General features: G+C 40.7%; 1 protein-coding gene across 5 annotated transcripts in view; it reads right to left on the bottom strand.

Moving 5' to 3' along the window:
- The window catches only part of LOC109840026 (lysine-specific demethylase JMJ25-like), a 57,085-nt gene that overhangs the window by 13,604 nt on the left and 24,448 nt on the right, over window positions 1-19,033 (bottom strand). For all 5 annotated transcript variants that reach the window (XR_002246781.1, XR_002246782.1, XR_002246780.1 and 2 more), the window contains exon 12: window positions 16,708-16,778. Coding sequence is in view for 1 of the 5 variants with exons in the window: in XM_020408521.1 (XP_020264110.1) it covers window positions 16,708-16,778 (71 nt within the window). In the remaining 4 variants the exon portion in view is untranslated. The remainder of the gene's footprint in view (window positions 1-16,707; window positions 16,779-19,033) is intronic.

Below are 19,033 nucleotides of genomic sequence, written 5' to 3'. Positions count from 1 at the left end.
GGTCCCACTGTTGTAGGATCGTCCAACAACGCCCGGAAGAGATATGCCAAGAGGGCGTTGCGGGTCGACTAAGGTGACAAGAGGACGAAGGCGGAGGAGCCTATATCTTTTGGGAATGTTGACCTGCAAGGTGTTGAGACGCCTCATGACAACCCCATTGTCATCACAGCGGTGATCGATGGTTACCAGGTGAAGAGGATTATGGTCGACACAGGAAGCTCGGTGGACATCTTGTATGTCGATGCCATCAACCAGATGGGTTTCAACAAATCTCGATTGTTCCCCTATAGAGGACCTCTCATCGGATTCACAGGCCACTCTCTTTTGCTAGAAGGGATGATTACTCTCCCCCTAACAATTGGAGAGTATCCTAGGCAAGCCACCATCCAAGTCCAGTTCCTGGTGATGAATCTCAAGTCGACCCACAATGTCATCCTAGGCCGAACCGCCCTCCATCTCTTACAGGTCATCCCTCAACTTACCGCTAGATGGTTAAGTTACCGACTCCTAATAGAGTCGGGAGTCGTCAGGAGCAATCAGCGAGATGACAGGTCCTGTTACCTGCTCTCGACTAAGGGTAAGGGCGTGTAAGACGCCACGCCCATTGAGAAAGCATGTCTCCAGTTGGAGAAAGCAACGGAGCGACAGAGGACGACACTGGTGTAAGAACTTCAGAAGATACCCATTGACCAAGAAGGATCAAAGACGGTCAAGATTGAGTCTAGTCTAGTCGAGCCCTTACGAGGAGCCTTGACAGAGTTCTTGCAGGCAAACACTAATGTGTTTGCCTGGGGACCCGAAGATATGCCGGGGGTTCCCCCCGAAGTGATATGTCACGAGCTGTCTGTCAACAGGCACATTAAGCCTGTTCGACAAAAGAAGAGACATCTCAGCCCAGAGCGCTAGAAGGCAGCGGCCGCCGAAATCGATTGACTTCTCAGAGCTGGCTTCATCCGGGAAGTCCAATACCCGGAGTGGCTAGCTAATGTGGTGTTGGTGAAGAAGGCGCTGAACAAATGGAGGATATGCGTGAACTTCACCGACCTCAATAAAGCTTGTCCCAAGGATAGCTATCCTCTGCCTCGAATCCATCAGCTAGTAGATGAGAGTGCCGAACATGAGCTGATCAGCTTCTTGGACTCCTTCTCTGGCTACAATCAGATCTTCATGGCTGAGCATGATCAGGAGAAGACCTCCTTTATCACTGACTTGGGGACATATTGCTACAATATTATGCCATTTGGACTGAAGAACGCCAAAGCCACATATCAGAGACTCGCCTACAAGGTCTTCAAGCACCAGATAGGTCGTAACCTAGAAGCCTATGTGGACTTGTTGGTGAAGTCGAAACAAATGTTCGTCCATATTTCAAACCTAGACAAGACCTTCTCCACCCTCCGACGCTACCGAATGAAGCTCAATCCCGTCAAGTGTGCCTTCGGAGTGCAATCGGGAAAGTTCTTGGGGTGCATGATCACCCAGAGAGGCATAGAGATCAACCCCGAGAAGATAGCCGCCATTGAGTGATTACCTGAGCCGCGCACCTTAAAAGATATTTAGAAGCTAAATGGAAAGATAGCTGCTTTGGGACGATTCCTCTCGAAATCTGCCGAGAGGAGCCTCCCATTCTTCAAGACTCTAAGGGGAAGCAAGAACCTGGAGGAGGGCATGACATTGACGACTGAATGCAGTGCAACTTTTCAGGATCTTAAGGCTTAATTGAGTACCAAACCACTACTAAGCCAGCCTATAGGAGGAGAGATATTGTACTTATACATGACCGTCTCCTCCGAAGCCATCAACTCTGTCCTTGTTCGAGAAGAAGAAATTATTCAGAAGCTCGTCTATTATGTGAGCCAAATCCGCAAAGCGGGTCCTCCGGAGATCCGTCGCACTCTAGAACATGATTCCCCCGAATACACCTCATGGTAGTTATTGAATGTGGACGGATCCTCCGGAGAAGCTGATAGCGGAGTGGGGGTGGTTCTGCGAAGCCTCGACGGGTCGACCCACGAGCACTCCATCTCTTTTGACTTCTCAGCCTCGAACAATAAAGCCGAATATGAGGCTCTTCTCACTGGCTTCGAGCAGCACAAGCACTGAAGGCAGATCACCCATACATTTTGGCCGACTCGCAGTTGGCCGTCCATCAAGTCAATGGACGATATGAAGCTAAAGATCCAAGGATGACCTTATGTTTCAAAGTTGCTGAGGAGATTTTGACCAGTTTCTTGGATTTTAAGATAGCTCAAGTCCCCCACACGCTCAACGCTAGGGCAGATGCCATCTCCAAGCTCGGGTCGACAAGCTCAAGGACCAGCCTAGGGCCTGTCTACACCGACACCCTCGAGCGACCCAGTATCTCCAAGTCATCAGAGATCATCATGAAGACCGAGACGCCTATCATGCCTTGTTGGTTGGATCCTATTACTCTTTATCTAACACAGGGCACCTTGCCTGAAGATCCTACTGAAGCCAGGCGTCTCCAAAGGAACTCTCGCCGCTATCTCATGATCGATGGGAAGCTCTATCGGATGTCCTACTCAAGCAGCGGTATAGGGCCCTATCTGCGATGCCTTCGGCCACCAGAGGCCAATTATGTGCTCAGGGAGATTCATGAGGGCACATGTGGAAACCATCTTTTAATAACCCTCAATGTGCTTTTGTTGACCGAATGAAGCTCAAGCAGCGGTATAGGGCCCTATCTGCGGTGCCTTCGGCCACCAGAGGTCAATTATGTGCTCAGGGAGATTCATGAGGCCAATTAATTAACATCCTCAATGTCCCAAAAATTATAGAAATATCCTCAAAAGTTCAAATTATATAAAAATAACCCTAACATTTTTAATTTTTTTAAATTGCAAATAAAAAAGATAAATTCAAGAGATTATCCTCATGCACCTAAAAATTTAAAATTTGCCGAAATTAACCTCAAAGTTATAAAAGTTGTAGAAAAAACTTTCAAAATTTAAAAATCATAAAAAACTCTAAATATTTAAAATGTATAACCAGTACACATCAAATCTGAAAACTATTAGTAGACCACTAAAATTCAAAATTTTTTAAAAATTAATCTACAGTTTTAACAATTGCAAAAAGCAACCTCCAAATTTCAGAGTTATAGGAAATATCGTGACATTTAAAAATTACGACTGACACATGAAACATAAAAGTTACAACTATCAAACTTAAAAGTAATTTTTCAAAAATACTCCTAAAGTTTTAAAAATTACAAATCACACCCTCAAAGTTCAAAATCATAAAAAAGGCTCAAATTTTAAAACTTGGCAAAAAAAAGTATAATTATTAGGTATTCTTTCATTTATATATATATATATATATTTTCAATTTAGGGTTTACTATCCCTGTTTAACATCTAAAGATAGTTTAAGTTGATACTGGTAAACAAAAACAATAAGAATTGGTTAAAATTATCCGGTTAGGGAATAAAATTTTAAAAAAATATTATAGCTTAAAAATTATTGTTACCATATAAATTAAAGCAACTGCGTAAAATTTTATTAATAAGTTGGTCCAACAAAACACATTGATAACATTAATTGATAGATGTTTAAATCCATAAAAATAATAAAATGCTATAATATAATAGCTTAGCATTAATTAATTATAATTTAAAAATATTAATCTCTGATGTTAATATTTACAGAGTAAAAGAATATAATAAATTATGTATGGAGAAACTATCAGAATGTTCAGAGATATCCTTCAAAAGAATCAAGTTATTTCCATTGCAAATGAGAAAGTGACGAAAATAAATCTAAATTTTAGAAAACGTTCATAAATCATTTGAATTGGCATTAACATAAAGCGTGTCTATTAAAAAAGCACTAACTGAGTTACATTGAAGAATAATTTAATAACTTTATTACAATCAAAGAAGAATTCTCTATGGAAGATATAACAAAACTTAGTACGCATTCATAAATTTCATACTTTGTTCTTCAAATACTAAAGAAATTAAATATTAATATTATAATTTAAGGTAAATTAGCAATAAAAAATACAGGTATTTAGTTTAGATCTTTGTGAAAAATGATAGGGATAGAGAAAATATAATGTTATTGACATAACAGAAACTCTTATTGGATGCACATCAGAAGAATTCATTATAGAGAAAAAGAGGTAACTCTTAATCTTATTTAAGTAATAAATTAGAAACACAAATAATTTTATATATATGAAATTAATATTTATTCTCATTGAAATAATAAAAAATCAAAGTCTGTATTTTAAGAAGTTTATGTTGAACATCGGAAATACATTTAACTTCTTTGTGAAGTTAAATGACAAGATAAAAGATTAACGAGTCCACGAAAGATAACAACATAAAAAATACAACTCTAGCGTGATATCACAATCGAGTAGATGTAAAGACACTACTCTAGAATTGTCCGATAAAAAGATAAAGGTGAGGAATGATTGATCTTAGCTCAATAAAAAAATAAAACATAAGAATAAAATATAATATTTTCTAAATATTTTATAGAATAATTTAATTATTTTGAGTGAATTTAGGAATCTTCAGAAAGGAGTTTCATGAGTTTTTTTCCGGTATTTTTATATGCTTATGCAGATGCTTTTATCATATGAAAGTATACTAGAGTTAGCATTAACCTTTAATTTATAATTTTTATGAAGTCTTCATATTCTCTTTTGTATTGTTTTAGCATACTTTTAACCAATCATTTTGCCTTATTGGTTTTAAATATTCATCTTCCTTGTATAACATTATTTTAATATTTTTTACTTTTGCAACATTGTACTTTCTCAAGTAAAGTTTGGTTTCATGTCAATCAAAATAATATGAAAATTTAAATTAGCTTCAAATTACATTTGTTTTCTACCAATTCAAATATCGACATGAAAATTTAAATTGGGTGTAGCCTATTTAAACTAACATCAAAGAGAATAAACAATCATAATATAAAAGTTTAGAGACAAAAGTGAACATAAGCTATTAAAGTGGAACAGAGAAACAAATTTTAGTTAGAAAGTAATCTAAACATACTTAACCATGATATTTAAGCATGTGCATTGCATGTGCATAAAATCTAGTATATACATATGTGTGTGTGTGTATATATATATATATATATGTGTGTGTGTGTGCACACACACACACACACACACACACACACACACACACACACACATATATATATATATATATATATATATAAGGGGGGAGAAAACCACATATGGTTCTTAATTATAGACTAATATTAGTAGAGAAAATATACGCTTCTGCTAAATTACAGAATATGACATACCTTTGCCTCTAGAAGACCATAGAAGAAATTAATCAGGACTTCATCTTCAAATCCAAGGAGCTCAATCACCCTCGTCGCGTTCCACGACCTGATCACATCCATCTTCACCTTCGTCATATCCACCTACTAATTGAGAGTTTAGGGTAACTGAGATCGAGAAACGATCGAGGAGAGAGTTAGGGTTTCGCTCACCTTGAAGAAACCCCCGACATTTTTCTAGGGTTTTGGTGAGAACGGGAGCGCTCCGCAAAGAGGTACGCTTGCTGTGTTTTCTTCCTCGTCTATCGAGGGTTTGGGTCAGGGACGGAGATCTTAGGACCCAAAGAGAGGAGGCGGGAGGAGGCGGCGGGTTCAAAGTCAGAGGTGAAGACGCGACGGTCGACGAGGGTTGCGGGTGAGGACGCGGATCCGCAGTCGATTAAGTGGTTGTCGATCGGGGAGAAAAGATCTGAGGAGAGGGAGAGATTGAGGAGGAGGAGGAGGAAATTGCTGGGGTTTCGTGGAGTCGCCATGGAATTGGATTTGGTTGGAGCTTGTGAGAAGTGGAGCAATTTTCGTGGGATACAGAGCGGCGGCTGGAAGCTGAGTTTGGAGAAGAGAGACTTAGGTTTAGCTTGGATCTTATAGCAAGTGAAAGAACGGGTCGGGTGATGAAAAAATGCGTATGAGTTAGGGCGGTCGGTTCGGGCAGTTCGGGTTGAAAATTTTTCAACCCGACCCGAACCGATTTAGAACTAAAACCGAACCGAACCGCTAAACTTCGGTCGGTTCGGTCGGTTTTTTCGGTTTGGACCGAACTGTGCTCACCCCTAGATGGCATCATCTGGTCCATCCATCTATTGGTTGTGTCAATTTTGCAAAAAAACCCTAGTCGCCCCCATTATCTCGCCTCACCCTCGCGAGATCTCGACGCCGCCGCTCTCCTCCCTCTCTTTAACTCTCGGCCATCTCCGACGTCGCTGATCTCTCATCTCCCCCGCAGGATCACCGCCGTCGTCCCGACAACTCCGCCACCGTCGCGACAACTCTCTCTCTCAAACTGATCTTTCGTCTTTCTTTCATCTCCCCCGAGGGATCACCGTCGCCGCCCTGACAACTCCACCGCCGCCGCGACAACTCCCTCTCTCAAACTGATCTTTCATCTTTCAGGTAAAGCTTCTATGCTGGAATATGATGATCGCTGTCACCTGCCCATCTGTATCCATCCCCACCCAGCTTTCGTCTTCATCATTCTAATATCATCCTAATATCACGTATTAGGTAATCTTCAAGAAACCAAGTGAATGTGCAGTTAGTGTTTTTTTTAAAACCAAGTGAATGTGCAGTTGCTTAGAATTTCGTTTCCGTTACTTTAAAATTTTGAAGAAGCTTAGTGATTATAAGAACTGAACATCACGTTTGCATGCTGATATGAGGTGTTACTCGCATATATTCAGAGCATATGTCAGCTTTAGTTTCTATTGACAAAATTAATCTTCAAAGCGCCTAATTGTATTTATTATTGATTTTTTTGTGTAAGAGCCTAAGTAATTGCAGTTAACAATGTAGATCATTGTTAACTGCAATTTGCTTGTAAAGAGATGAACAACTCTTGGGTGCAATATGCTTGTAAAGAGATGAACAATTCTCGTATTTATTATCATATGAACTTGGATTCTGTCAATTTATGAAATAAATGGCTTTTGATTTGAAAGTGTCGCAGACTCCTTCCACGGACATCGCTTGTATTATTATCATAGTTGCTTGGATTCTGTCAATTTATAAAATAAATAGCTTTTGAATTGAAAATGTTGCAGCCTCCTTACTCAGACACCGCCTCGAACGAGCAACAATGGAAGCCTCTTCTTCTCATGAAGTCATCTTGTCGGAGGTCGCCTCCTCGAGCAAGCGACAATTGCCGATAACAGTGCCTCTAATTGAGAAGGTAATAAATTTTACATGTGCTTAATTTTATTGTGGGATAGAACTTTTTGGTTGATGTACTTGGAGGAAAGATTGGTTTTTGAATGAATTAATGTCCGAATAATATATGTCGGCAAATATTAGTTAGATTTTATGTCAGAATAATATATGTTGACAAATATAAGCGAATTGTGAATATTTCGTGTATGTAAGTAAACTTCTAGGATAGATTTATATTTATTTTTAAATTCATGTCTAATAAATTCATATGATTTTTTAATACTATAGAATTGTCGAATGGAGGATGTCCAAATTAGTGATGATGGTATTCCATTTGAAGGGAAGGAGTTTCAGACGGACAACGATGCATACAACTACTACAATGCATATGCAAATTTGAAGGGAAGGAGTTTCAGACGGACAACGATGCATACAACTACTACAATGCATATGCAAAGAAGATTGGGTTTGGAATTCGCAAAGATACTTTTGAATGCATACAACTACTACAATGCATATGCAAAGAAGATTGGGTTTGGAATTCGCAAAGATACTTTTGAAAAAATAAAAGAAAGCTTCAAGAGATATTCTTTCGAGGACTTTTGTTTGCGATAAAGCGGGGAGAAAGAGAGCATCGACTGAAAATGCAAGTGGATTGATTATCAATCATCGTCCGGAAACTAAAGTTGGTTATGGTGCAAAAATGAAGATTAGGCTTACTTCTTCAAAAGCTTGGAAGGTTACCAAGTTTATTTTTGAGCATGTTCATCCTTTAACAAGCCCTGATAAAGTAATGCATCATAATTCTCACAAGCAGCGACATCGATCGAAGCATTGCATTAGCCTCATTGAGTTGTTGCATGAAGAGGGAATGAAACCATCTAATATTAAAATAGTGCTTAATGTTGGATATCAAGGACAAGATGTTGAACAAGTCACCACACAACAGATGATTGATCATATCAGAAAGACAAGACAAAGTAACATTGGTTGTGAATGCTTAAACATCATTAGACATTTCCAAGACAGAAAGGAATCGGATCCAGATTTCTATTTTGTTATGGAGGTCGATCACTTTGGTACACTGAGAAGTGTGTTTTGGGCCGATGGTAGAGCTAGAGCCTCTTATTTAAGTCTTGGAGATGTGGTTGTGTTTGATACAACATACAAAACTAATCAGTTGAGTATGTCATTTGCTCCATTTACAGGAGTAAACCACCACCGCCAATCCACCCTCTTCGGTTGGGCATTGTTTGCCAACAAGCGAGAGGAAACCTTCGAGTGGTTGTTTTCGCAATGGCTCAAGTGTATACATGGGGTTGCACCAAAGGCTATCATAACTGATCAGGATGCACATATGAAAAAAGTTATTAAGAGCATTTTGCCAAATACTCGTCATCGCTTTTGTTCTTGGCATGTTAGAAAGCATATTGCCGAGCAACAAGTAAAGTTGAAGAGCCAATACGGGGATGAGATGCCTACATATTTCAACAATTGGTATTCTGCTAGAAGTATAAGCAAATGCGAAGAGCGTTGGGAAGTCATAAAGGTTAAATTCAACATAAATGAAGGTGAAGATAGTTGGCTGACAAGAATGTATAGCTTGCGTGAACATTGGGTAGATGCATACTTGAAGGATTGTTTCTGGGCGGGAATGACAACAAGCCAAAGGAGTGAGAGCATCAATGCCTCTTTTGATGGCTTTGTCAATGCAAACACTAGACTAGTTGAGTTCATGGGTCAATATGACAAGGCAGTGGCATCTCGTTGTGCATCAAAATCTCATGAGGACTTCATGACTTTGAACACCCTACCTGCGATGAGCTTCTCAAATCCCATTGAAGAGCAAGTTGGAAAGATATACACTAGGGCGATCTTGAAGATGTTCCAAAGGGAGCTTGGTACCAAACATACCCCTCAAGTATAATGCTATCCTCGGCTCGAAACGAATGTCTTAATGGCTTAAAGCTTAGTAGTGGTATCTACAATCTTTACTTTCAAAAATTCAAGGATGTCAGAATTAAAAGTAGTTAGTAGAAATTTAATGAATTCTGGTGATATCAGTTCTAATATCCCATGAAATATAGACGGAAATTTCTGCGCCACCTCCTCCAGTTTATTAAATAAAATGACATACTGATATTTCAGCCATCATTTCAAATTAACGTTTAACAAGCATTAAACATTTTATATTGCTTTCTCTCCACAATATCAAGAATTTCACTCCATTTCTAGATTTGCCATGATTAATTGGCATCATCTTGGCTTCATGTTTACCGGTCATGTACAACCTATGACTCTAATATTTTGTTTCCTCTACTGACCTTATCTTTGGTTTCAATTTTTACATTATGGAAAAGTATTCCATTTGGCAATGCCAATATTCATCTAAAACTCACTGTCAAAAACAACAAATCATGCTCAACCAACAATGTAAATGATGAGGTACCATGATTCATATTGTCTCGATAAAAAGGTGGCAACAAAAGGTCAAAAAAGATCTTTAGAAGAGTTTGGAAAGTTGAAGTCGGCTCATATATATAAAGAGAGAGCATCCAAATTATTAGGAAATGCAAAACACCAAAACTGCTAATATCCTGATGGATTAATTAATGTCAGAGTTTCAACAGTCGAAACAATAAAGCAAGAAAGTCATGCAACTAAAATGTACGGAAACTTGGAGTTTAGAACAAATAGACCCAACAATATTAGGAGGATTACTTGGATTTATACGATTGTGCTTTAACACAATTGCCGAAGCTATTCACTGATATCAATTGATGATTTCAACAAAGTGCTTTGAAAATAATAGACTGGTACGAACTCCTAATAGTAAATGTGAGCTTCCTTTTTGGCAAAATTCAGTTAAACAAACCCACTACGGCAATAGAGGCTCATCAAGATGGTCAGATCAAAAGGATGGAATGAGAAGAATAAAGATATTTCTTGTTGAGAATGTAATGCAATTAAAGGGGTTTGTTAGAGGGTCTTTGTGTAAACATGTGTGTAAGGCTATATAAGCCAACAATTCTATCAATGAGAGGTAAGAAGCCCTAATTTCTCAATATGGTATCAGAGCTATCTAACCTAGCCGCCGCCTCTTCATTTGTCTTGTGAACCCGACGTGAATCCAAGCTCGTCGACGACGAAGACGACGTCAGCCGAAGTCCCGACCAAGCTTCGCCGGAGCTTTCGCTGGTGCCTTGGCCGGAGATCTCGCAAAGGACATGCCGTTGAAGAAGGCCTGGTTCTCTCGTCGATGCCGACTCCTTTGTTCCGATCTCCTATGGCGTCGTGAATGATTCTGCCCTCAATCGAGCAGGAGGAGGTGGAAGGAGATCGATGGGTGGGCCGATGAGAATGCGACGATGAAGGACGAGCTGGTGAAGGGAGAGAACGGGGAGTCGACGAGGGCGACGGCGACAGAGAAACGGTCAGCGGCGAAGAGCTTGGCGAGATCGAAATTGGGAGCCGGAGTAGGGGAAGAAGAATAGAAAAAAAAACAAAAACAAAAGGAAGTGCTGAGCTTGGCAGCAGTCGTGGGGAAGTTTTTATTGAAAAAAAAAGAGGGGAGAGATCTGTAGTGGGGAAGTTTTTTATTGAAAAAAAAAGAGAGGGGAGAGATCTGTAGTGGGGAAGTTTGTGCTGTGCTGATTAGAACAAAAAAAAAAGAAAAAGAAAAAAGAAAAAGAAAGAAGAGGGATCTGTAATCTGTAATTAGATGACCTTTTTTTTCTTCTTTCTTGAATTGTAATAGCTTGTTTAGGTTCCCTCGACAGGTCAGTCCTCGAACTGATGAGAGAAGAGCTGATATCTCACCTTGTTGAGATATCTTGCTTTTGGTTCTTGTTTCCTTAGTGAAACAGGAATTTTTATTGATCTAACTTTCTTGTTGTGATGTCGGAGTGCTGCCTTTTCACTGCACACAAGAATACAAGTTGGATCTATGACGGAGACTGGCAAAAATCCGATGGAAGGGATCATCAAGAAGTTGAATCCTGAGGAGATCTCAACATTGATGCAACTGATGAAGTTGTCGGCGGGAGAGAGCTCGACAAAGCCACAACCCAAGAAGGTGGAGCTTCCACCTATCGATGTAAAACTTGATGGACCCGCGACATATCTGAGTTGGTCGCGCCGGGTGAAATATACCCTTGCTGGGAGGAGCCTAGAGGGATATCTGACAGGGAAGAAGACTGAGCCGGCTGAGGGCTCAGTAGGGAGAGATGAGTGGAAGTCCACTCATATGTTGGTGTATATCTGGCTTCTGAATTCTGTAGTCCAACCAATTGCTGCCACAGTGGATGGTCTTGGGAGGGTGCATGATGTCTGGGAGAAGCTGAGGAGGACTTACGATGGGGTGGGAAATAACCTGAGGGTATTCCAGATCGAGAAGGAAATCAGCGCTACAGTCCAGGGAGAGAGGACTGTACAGGAGTACGCCACAGAGCTGGAGCGCTTGTGGCTCGATCACGATCACTTCTCACCCCTAGCGAGCTGTAAAGACCCGGAGTGCAAGGAGCGCGAGGCCTCCTTGCAGAAGAGGACCATGTTGTTTCTCCGAGGCTTGGCTCCAGCATATGAGCAGAGGACGGCGTTGTTACTAACTCAGACTAAGATCCCACCACTGGAGGAGGCAATCTCAGCCATGATACAAGAGGAGAGCCGCATCAGACTACAGGCTGGGACAGGTGGACTTACAGGGGAGAAGTCTGTACTGGTGGTATCCAACCCGGATTATACTGGATTCAGAGGGGAGACTAGGAAGTGCTTCAACTGCGGAGAAGTAGGACATCTGAGACAGATGTGCCCTAAGCCACCCAGAGAGAGAGACTGGGGTGGACGCGGTCAGGCTGGAGGCCGTGGTCGTGACCGTGGAGGCAGGCGAGGTGGAAGAGGAGGCCACTGAGCAAACTTGACAGTGACAGAAAGAGAAGAAGCTGAGATGATCTTCACTGCCGAGGATCGTGCACCCTTGACAGCACTGAGGAGGAAGCAGAGCGCAGTAGGTGATGTGTCTGAGGGGGCATCTACTACTTTCTCTGGAGGGGACTATGCTAATTACGCCCTTCGCGCACATCCAAACGAGGGAAGACCTACCGCCTGGATAATGGATTCTGGAGCATCCAGACATGTGACAGGCAATGCCAGTGAGTTCTTATCTTACACTCATTTAGCAGAAGCAGAAAGCATCCAGATCGCTGATGGTACAGCGCAGGATGTGGTTGGTAAGGGCACTGTTAGTTGTACAGGTTCTATAATTTTATCTAATGTTCTGCATGCTCCTTCATTCCCTGTTAGCCTGTTATCCATTAGTGCCATTATCCTTCAACTAAATTGTATTGTTTATTTTGACATTCCCAAGGTGATCTTCCAGGAAAAGGGGACAGGGCGAAGACTTGGGACTGGGACATGGCGTAGTGGGCTATGGTACTTGGACCGCGAAGGGATGGACTCAGCGCTGACATCTGTGGTGGAGAGGACGGGAACAGGAGGAGCTAAAGTGTGTGCAGAAGATGAGTTGATGCTTTATCATCAACGGATGGGACATCCGTCATTTGGCATTTTGGGTAGAATGTATCCAACCCTGTTTGGAAAAATAGATAAACAGAAGCTACATTGTGATGCTTGTGAGTTTGGAAAACTAACTAGAAGCTCTTACGTTAGTTCAGGTAATAAGAGTTCTTGTAAGTTTGAAGTAATACACTCTGATGTATGGGGACCCTGCCTAGTAAATTCTATAAATGGATGCAAGTTTTTTGTTACATTTATTGATTGCTTCTCTAGGGTCACTTGGGTGTATCTTATGAAAAACAAAAGTGATGTAGTTGGCTGTTTTAAAGATTTTCATAAGCACATCCAGACTCAGTATGGTGCAGCAGTAAAGGTGTTGAGGTCGGATAATGGGACAGAGTATACCAACAGAACACTTGGGGAGTATCTGTCAGCTCAGGGGATTCTACACCAGACTACATGCCCATACACCCCAGCTCAGAATGGGGTAGCAGAGAGGAAGAACAGACATCTCCTAGAAGTCGCTAGGAGTATGATGATGGCGATGAATGTCCCAAAGGTGGTATGGGGACAAGCAGTCTTGACTGCTGCTTACTTAATCAACCGGATGCCTTCGAGTGTGTTAGAGTGGAAGTCTCCTTGTGAGATACTGAAAGGAGATAACGAAGGGGCCCTACCATTGAAGGTATTTGGCTGTGTGTGCTTTGTGAAGGACAACAGACCATCGGTTGGGAAGCTAGACCCTAGGGCTGTGAAATGTATATTCGTGGGATACAATGGCACCCAGAAAGGGTATGTCTGCTGGAGCCCGGTGGAAAAAAGACTGTTTGTCAGCATGGATGTGCGGTTTCGGGAGCTCGAGCCGTACTACACAGTAGGGGTTACTTCACCTTTTGGTGACTTGCCCGATACTGGAGGTATGAGGCAAGAGGGGGAGAATGGTGAGAGCTCAAGGGGGTCAATCCCAATCTCGATCCCGTACTCAGTAGAGAAGGAGGATGAAGACGAAGGGGAGGAGGAGGAGACAAGGGGTGTTAGGCCTACAGCTCTAGGGGAGTTGCTTACATATAGTAGGAGGGGGAAGGAGCTAGAGGTGCCTATAGTAACTGTGTCAGTGCCTAGTTCCTCATCCAGCTCTGCTCCAACTCCTGAGACACCTACACCACCCTCCACTCTAGTAATATCATTCTATCCTAACCCTCCCTACTCTAATGTCAGAAAGGAGGATACTGCCAGTAATGCGGGAAATCCTAAGAGATATGGTTGGGATCTAGCTCATTCTGTTTCCTATTCTCACATATTACCTTCATATGGAGGCATTTATTGCATCATTAGATTGCTGTTATTATACCTAACAGCTGCAGGATGCTAAGAAGGACCCAAAGTGGAAGGCTGCTATGCATGAGCGGGGTGGGTGGCTCTGAGAAGACCACACGTGGGAGTTAGCGACACTGCCAGCAGGAAAAAAGGCAGTGGGATGCAAGGGTGTTTTACCGTGAAGCAGAACCCGGAAGGGAAGGTTTGAACGATACAAGGCATGACTGTGGCAAAGGGTACAGCCAGACATACGCATTGACTACGATGAGACTTTTGGCACCAGTGGCCGAAGATGAGTACTGTTCGAACGCTGATTTCTCTAGCAACAAATGGTGGATGAGAACTACACCAACTGGATGTGAAGAATGCGTTTCTTCGTGGAGATCTAGTGGAAGAGGGGTATATGGAGATACCACCTGGATGTGGCACAGGACAGACAGTGGGTAAGATCTGCAGGCTGAAAAAGTCTCTGTATGGACTAAAATAGTCCCCTCGAGCATGGTTTGACAGGTTCAGGAGAGTCATGGTTGGTATGGGATACAGACAGATCAATGCCGATCATACTGTATTCTTCAGAAGAAGTGGAGGTCACATCACAATGTTGGCAGTATATGTGGATGATATGATCATCACAGGGGATGATGAGAAGGAGATTGCTCAGCTCAAGGTAAGATTGAGCAAAGAATTCGAAGTGAAGGATCTGGGTCAGCTGCGATACTTCCTTGGGATAGAGATAGCTCATGGACCTAAGGGGATTGTTCTCTCCCAGAGGAAGTATGCACTGGATCTTCTTGCAGAGACGGGGATGTTGGGATGCAAGACTGCTGCTACACCGATTGATCAGAGTCTCAGGCTGAGTGCTGAGGCAGGAGAACCTGTTGATCGTGAGAGATATCAAAGATTAGTGGGTAGGCTGATCTACCTGAGTCACACACGCCCAGATATCTCATTTGCGGTAAGCATGGTGAGCCGCTATATGCATGACCCGAGGAAGGGTCATATGGATGCAGTATATCAGATACTGAGGTATCTAAAGGGCGCTCCTGGTAAAGGACTAAGATTCAGGAGGAGTGGCCATATGAATATTGAGGGCTACTGCGACTCAGATTGGGCTAGCTGCGGAGATGATCGGAGGTCTACCTCAGGGTATTGCATATTTGTAGGAGGCAACTTAGTCTCCTGGAAAAGCAAGAAGCAATCTGTGGTGGCAAGATCAACAGCTGAAGCTGAGTACAGAGCCATGGCCTTAGGGGTCGCGGAGCTGATGTGGCTGAAGAACATGCTGGTGGAACTGAACCTTGACCAAGGGGCCAAGATGAGTTTGTGGTGCGACAACAAGTCAGCTATCAGCATCGCCAACAACCCAGTTCAGCATGACAGAACTAAGCACATCGAGATTGATAGATTCTTCATCAAGGAGAAACTGAACAGTAGGCTACTGGAGTTAGGCTATGTTCCAACTAAGGAGCAGGCTGCAGACTGCTTGACTAAAGGGCTTAGCTCAGTAGATTTAGCTAGAGGGTGTGACAAGATGGGCTTAATAGATATCTTTCGCCCTTCTTGAGGAGGAGTGTTGAGAATGTAATGCAATTAAAGGGGTTTGTTAGAGGGTCTTTGTGTAAACATGTGTGTAAGGCTATATAAGCCAACAATTCTATCAATGAGAGGTAAGAAGCCCTAATTTCTCAATATTTCTCATGAGATTTATCAAAAAATATCCACAAAGTATGATTGCCTCATTTATACCATTGGGACTAAGGAAAGAAAAGGTTCAAGTCAACACATAAACCATGGGAAAATGCTTGCAAAATTCATGGAACCAGACCTAGAGTCATATCAACCTAGTTATTTGACAAGTTTTAACAAGCTATAACTGGTTCCAATAACAGGTTCAAGTCAACACATAAACCATGGGAAAATAGTTGCAAAATTCATGGAACCAGGCCTAGATTCATATCGACCTAGTTATTTGACAAGTTTTAGGAAGCTATAGCTGGCTCCAGTAACAGAGAACCTAGGTAAAACAAAGTCAAACTCAACATGTCACTAAAATCCAAGATGAAACCAATGGCATCACAAAAGAGCATGCCATTCTTCCAGAAACTAAAAACCAAATCTGCCCCGACAAAGTTGATTTAACTCGAGACAAAGTGAGACCGAAAGCAATCTAAATATATCATGGCAGTCCTATTAGAACATAAACCCAACTCTTTCTCAAACTTTGATCACCTCAGAAATCATATTATCAGAAAAACCATTTGTCATTTATAACCACTAAAATGCACCATATGTAAGCGAACTAACGATGCCATCTCTTTTACCCCAACTGTTTACACTATAATCAAGAAGCCATCCATAGAGATTTTGTATTGACTATTTCCCTTCAAATCTTTATTGTCTTATTTTCAAGAAGTCCAAATTTAAATTCTGGTGCATCTCATTCTTTGTGGATAACTGAAGTAGTTGATTGATGGTCGTAGTTTTTTAGTCAATCCTAGAAAAGGGCCACAAAATAAAGTTCATAATTTTGCTGCATTAATTGTGAAAATTTAATTAGTGAGAAATATCAGAAAAAAGTGAGAACAAAAGCTACACAATCACTTTTTTGGAAAGAATACACGATCAATTATTGCAAGAGAAATAAGTAACAGGAAAATATTGAGATGAGAAAATATAATCTTACTTGAGTATTGAGATTAACTTATTTGCTTCTTTTATAGTTTCACACAGGGCATATATGGCCATTTTCTTTACCTGTATACAGAAACACAGCAGGACCAATAAATATAGAACTGGTAAGATTAAAAAAACGCATTAAAAAAACATCATTGAGAACTCCAAAATGCAATAAGAAAACAACTATCGTGCTAACATAGAACTTCGGTAAAAAGAAAACTTAATTCATATTGAAAATAGAGAGAAAACCCTAATTCATTATGAGATCTCTTGGGCTTTATATAGGCCCCTTACACAACTTACAAATAAGTCCTAACTAATACTAATATGTCAACACTCCTCCTCAAGATGGACGAAAGATATCTACTAAGCTCATCTTGTCACATCCTCTAATCATATCTACTGAGCTAAGTCCTTTAGTCAGACAATCTGCTGCCTGGTCCTTAGTCGAAACATGACTTAGCTCCAGTAGTCCACTATCCAACTTCTCTTTGATGAAGAACCTATCGATCTCGATGTGTTTGGTTCTATCATGCTGCACTGGGTTGTTGGCAATACTTATAGCTGACTTGTTGTCACACCATAACTTCATCTTATCTCCTTGATCCAGCTTCAGCTCCACCAGCATACTCTTCAACCATAGCAACTCAGCAACTCCTAAGGCCATAGCTCTATACTCTGCCTCAGCTGTCGATCTCGCCACCACCGACTGCTTCTTGCTCTTCCACGAGACTAAGTTGCCTCCTATAAAGATGCAGTATCCTGAGGTGGACCTCCTGTCATCAGCGAGGGAGAGAGGGGGGGCGGCGGCTAGGGTTTTGGTGGCTCTGATACCATATTGAAAATAGAGAGAAAACCCTAATTCATTATGAGATCTCTTGGGCTTTATATAGGCCCCTTACACAACTTACAAATAAGTCCTAACTAATACTAATATGTCAACATTTTGACTGATTGCGCTGATGATGTCCTAAATGTCTCACTCTCCACTGTCAGCCTAAGCCAGAGGACTGTTCTTTGCATAACTGAAGGCCAACAGAAAACTTATCAAATCCCTACAAAATGTATACAAATGTCTGTCTCTCTTCTTATCTTCAAGTGTTCATTCAGACGGCCCCAATAGATGAAATGTTTTTAGTAGATACTGCCATTACATACGACAGTAATACACAGAAGTCTCAGTACTGATATCACTACATGAAAAACATGGCAGTCTCTAAGTAACAAAAAATAACATGCGCAGAATATCTTAACAAGCTTCAACACAGAAACATCGGTAAAAACACTAGTGAATAGTGGTACTATTCTTTTCTGATTTCATGGTACAGTTTAGCACAAAGAAAAGAAAATTTTACCATGTACATCTATACTCTCAAACCATTAAAGGCCACTTTAATTCTACAAGCTCAAGCGTAAATCTTGGAGCGAGTACACATGCAAATATATTAAAGTGGCTGATTCAAACCAGTAATTTCATGGAGATACGTATAAAAACTAGACTGAACACATGCTAACTAATATTGGTGAAATAAGGTTATTGATAAATCATGGATAGTTACATAGTACACAGTAACCGATTCATTTTAGATTTTCTCTTTTTTTGGGCAAAATGAGAACCGACAAGTGGTAACCTCCATATCAATGAGGAATTTAAGGTTTATTGTTTTGTAACATTTTCATGAGAGTGCATTTCACCACTGCAATTAACTTAGGAAGCAGGGATTTCAAGGTTATTCTCTAGTTTATGTTCAACATGCATACACTCTGCTTATGTATCATATTTAAAACACCAAGAGATTGTACCTGATTCAGCCTATAAAGAACATAAAAATGACATACTATTTAGCACCTGAGTTTTGTGCAACGTTTAAACAGACATAAAACGATTCCTGTTTGACAAAAAGGCATATTAATTAAAATAATTTACACTTCACAAACATGTGAGGAACACCACAGATTTGTACTGTCTCAGTTACTGGATCGGGATTATAGATTTTTTTTTTCCCTTTGACTTTAATTACTTCAAGAAACTGTGTCTAAATGATTAGATATCATGTTTAACCAATTATGAATCAATCCATCCTAATTTAAATTATTTTGGGTTAATTTCAAAAGACAAAAAGGCATATTAATTAAAATAATTTACACTTCACAAACATGTGAGGAACACCACAGATTTGTACTGTCTCAGTTACTGGATCGGGATTATAGATTTTTTTTTTCCCTTTGACTTTAATTACTTCAAGAAACTGTGTCTAAATGATTAGATATCATGTTTAACCAATTATGAATCAATCCATCCTAATTTAAATTATTTTGGGTTAATTTCAAAA

The sequence above is a fragment of the Asparagus officinalis genome, chromosome 5 (genome assembly GCF_001876935.1).
Source record: "Asparagus officinalis chromosome 5, Aspof.V1, whole genome shotgun sequence".
Classification (NCBI taxonomy): domain Eukaryota; kingdom Viridiplantae; phylum Streptophyta; class Magnoliopsida; order Asparagales; family Asparagaceae; genus Asparagus; species Asparagus officinalis.
This window is presented reverse-complemented; position numbering and strand designations above follow the sequence as displayed.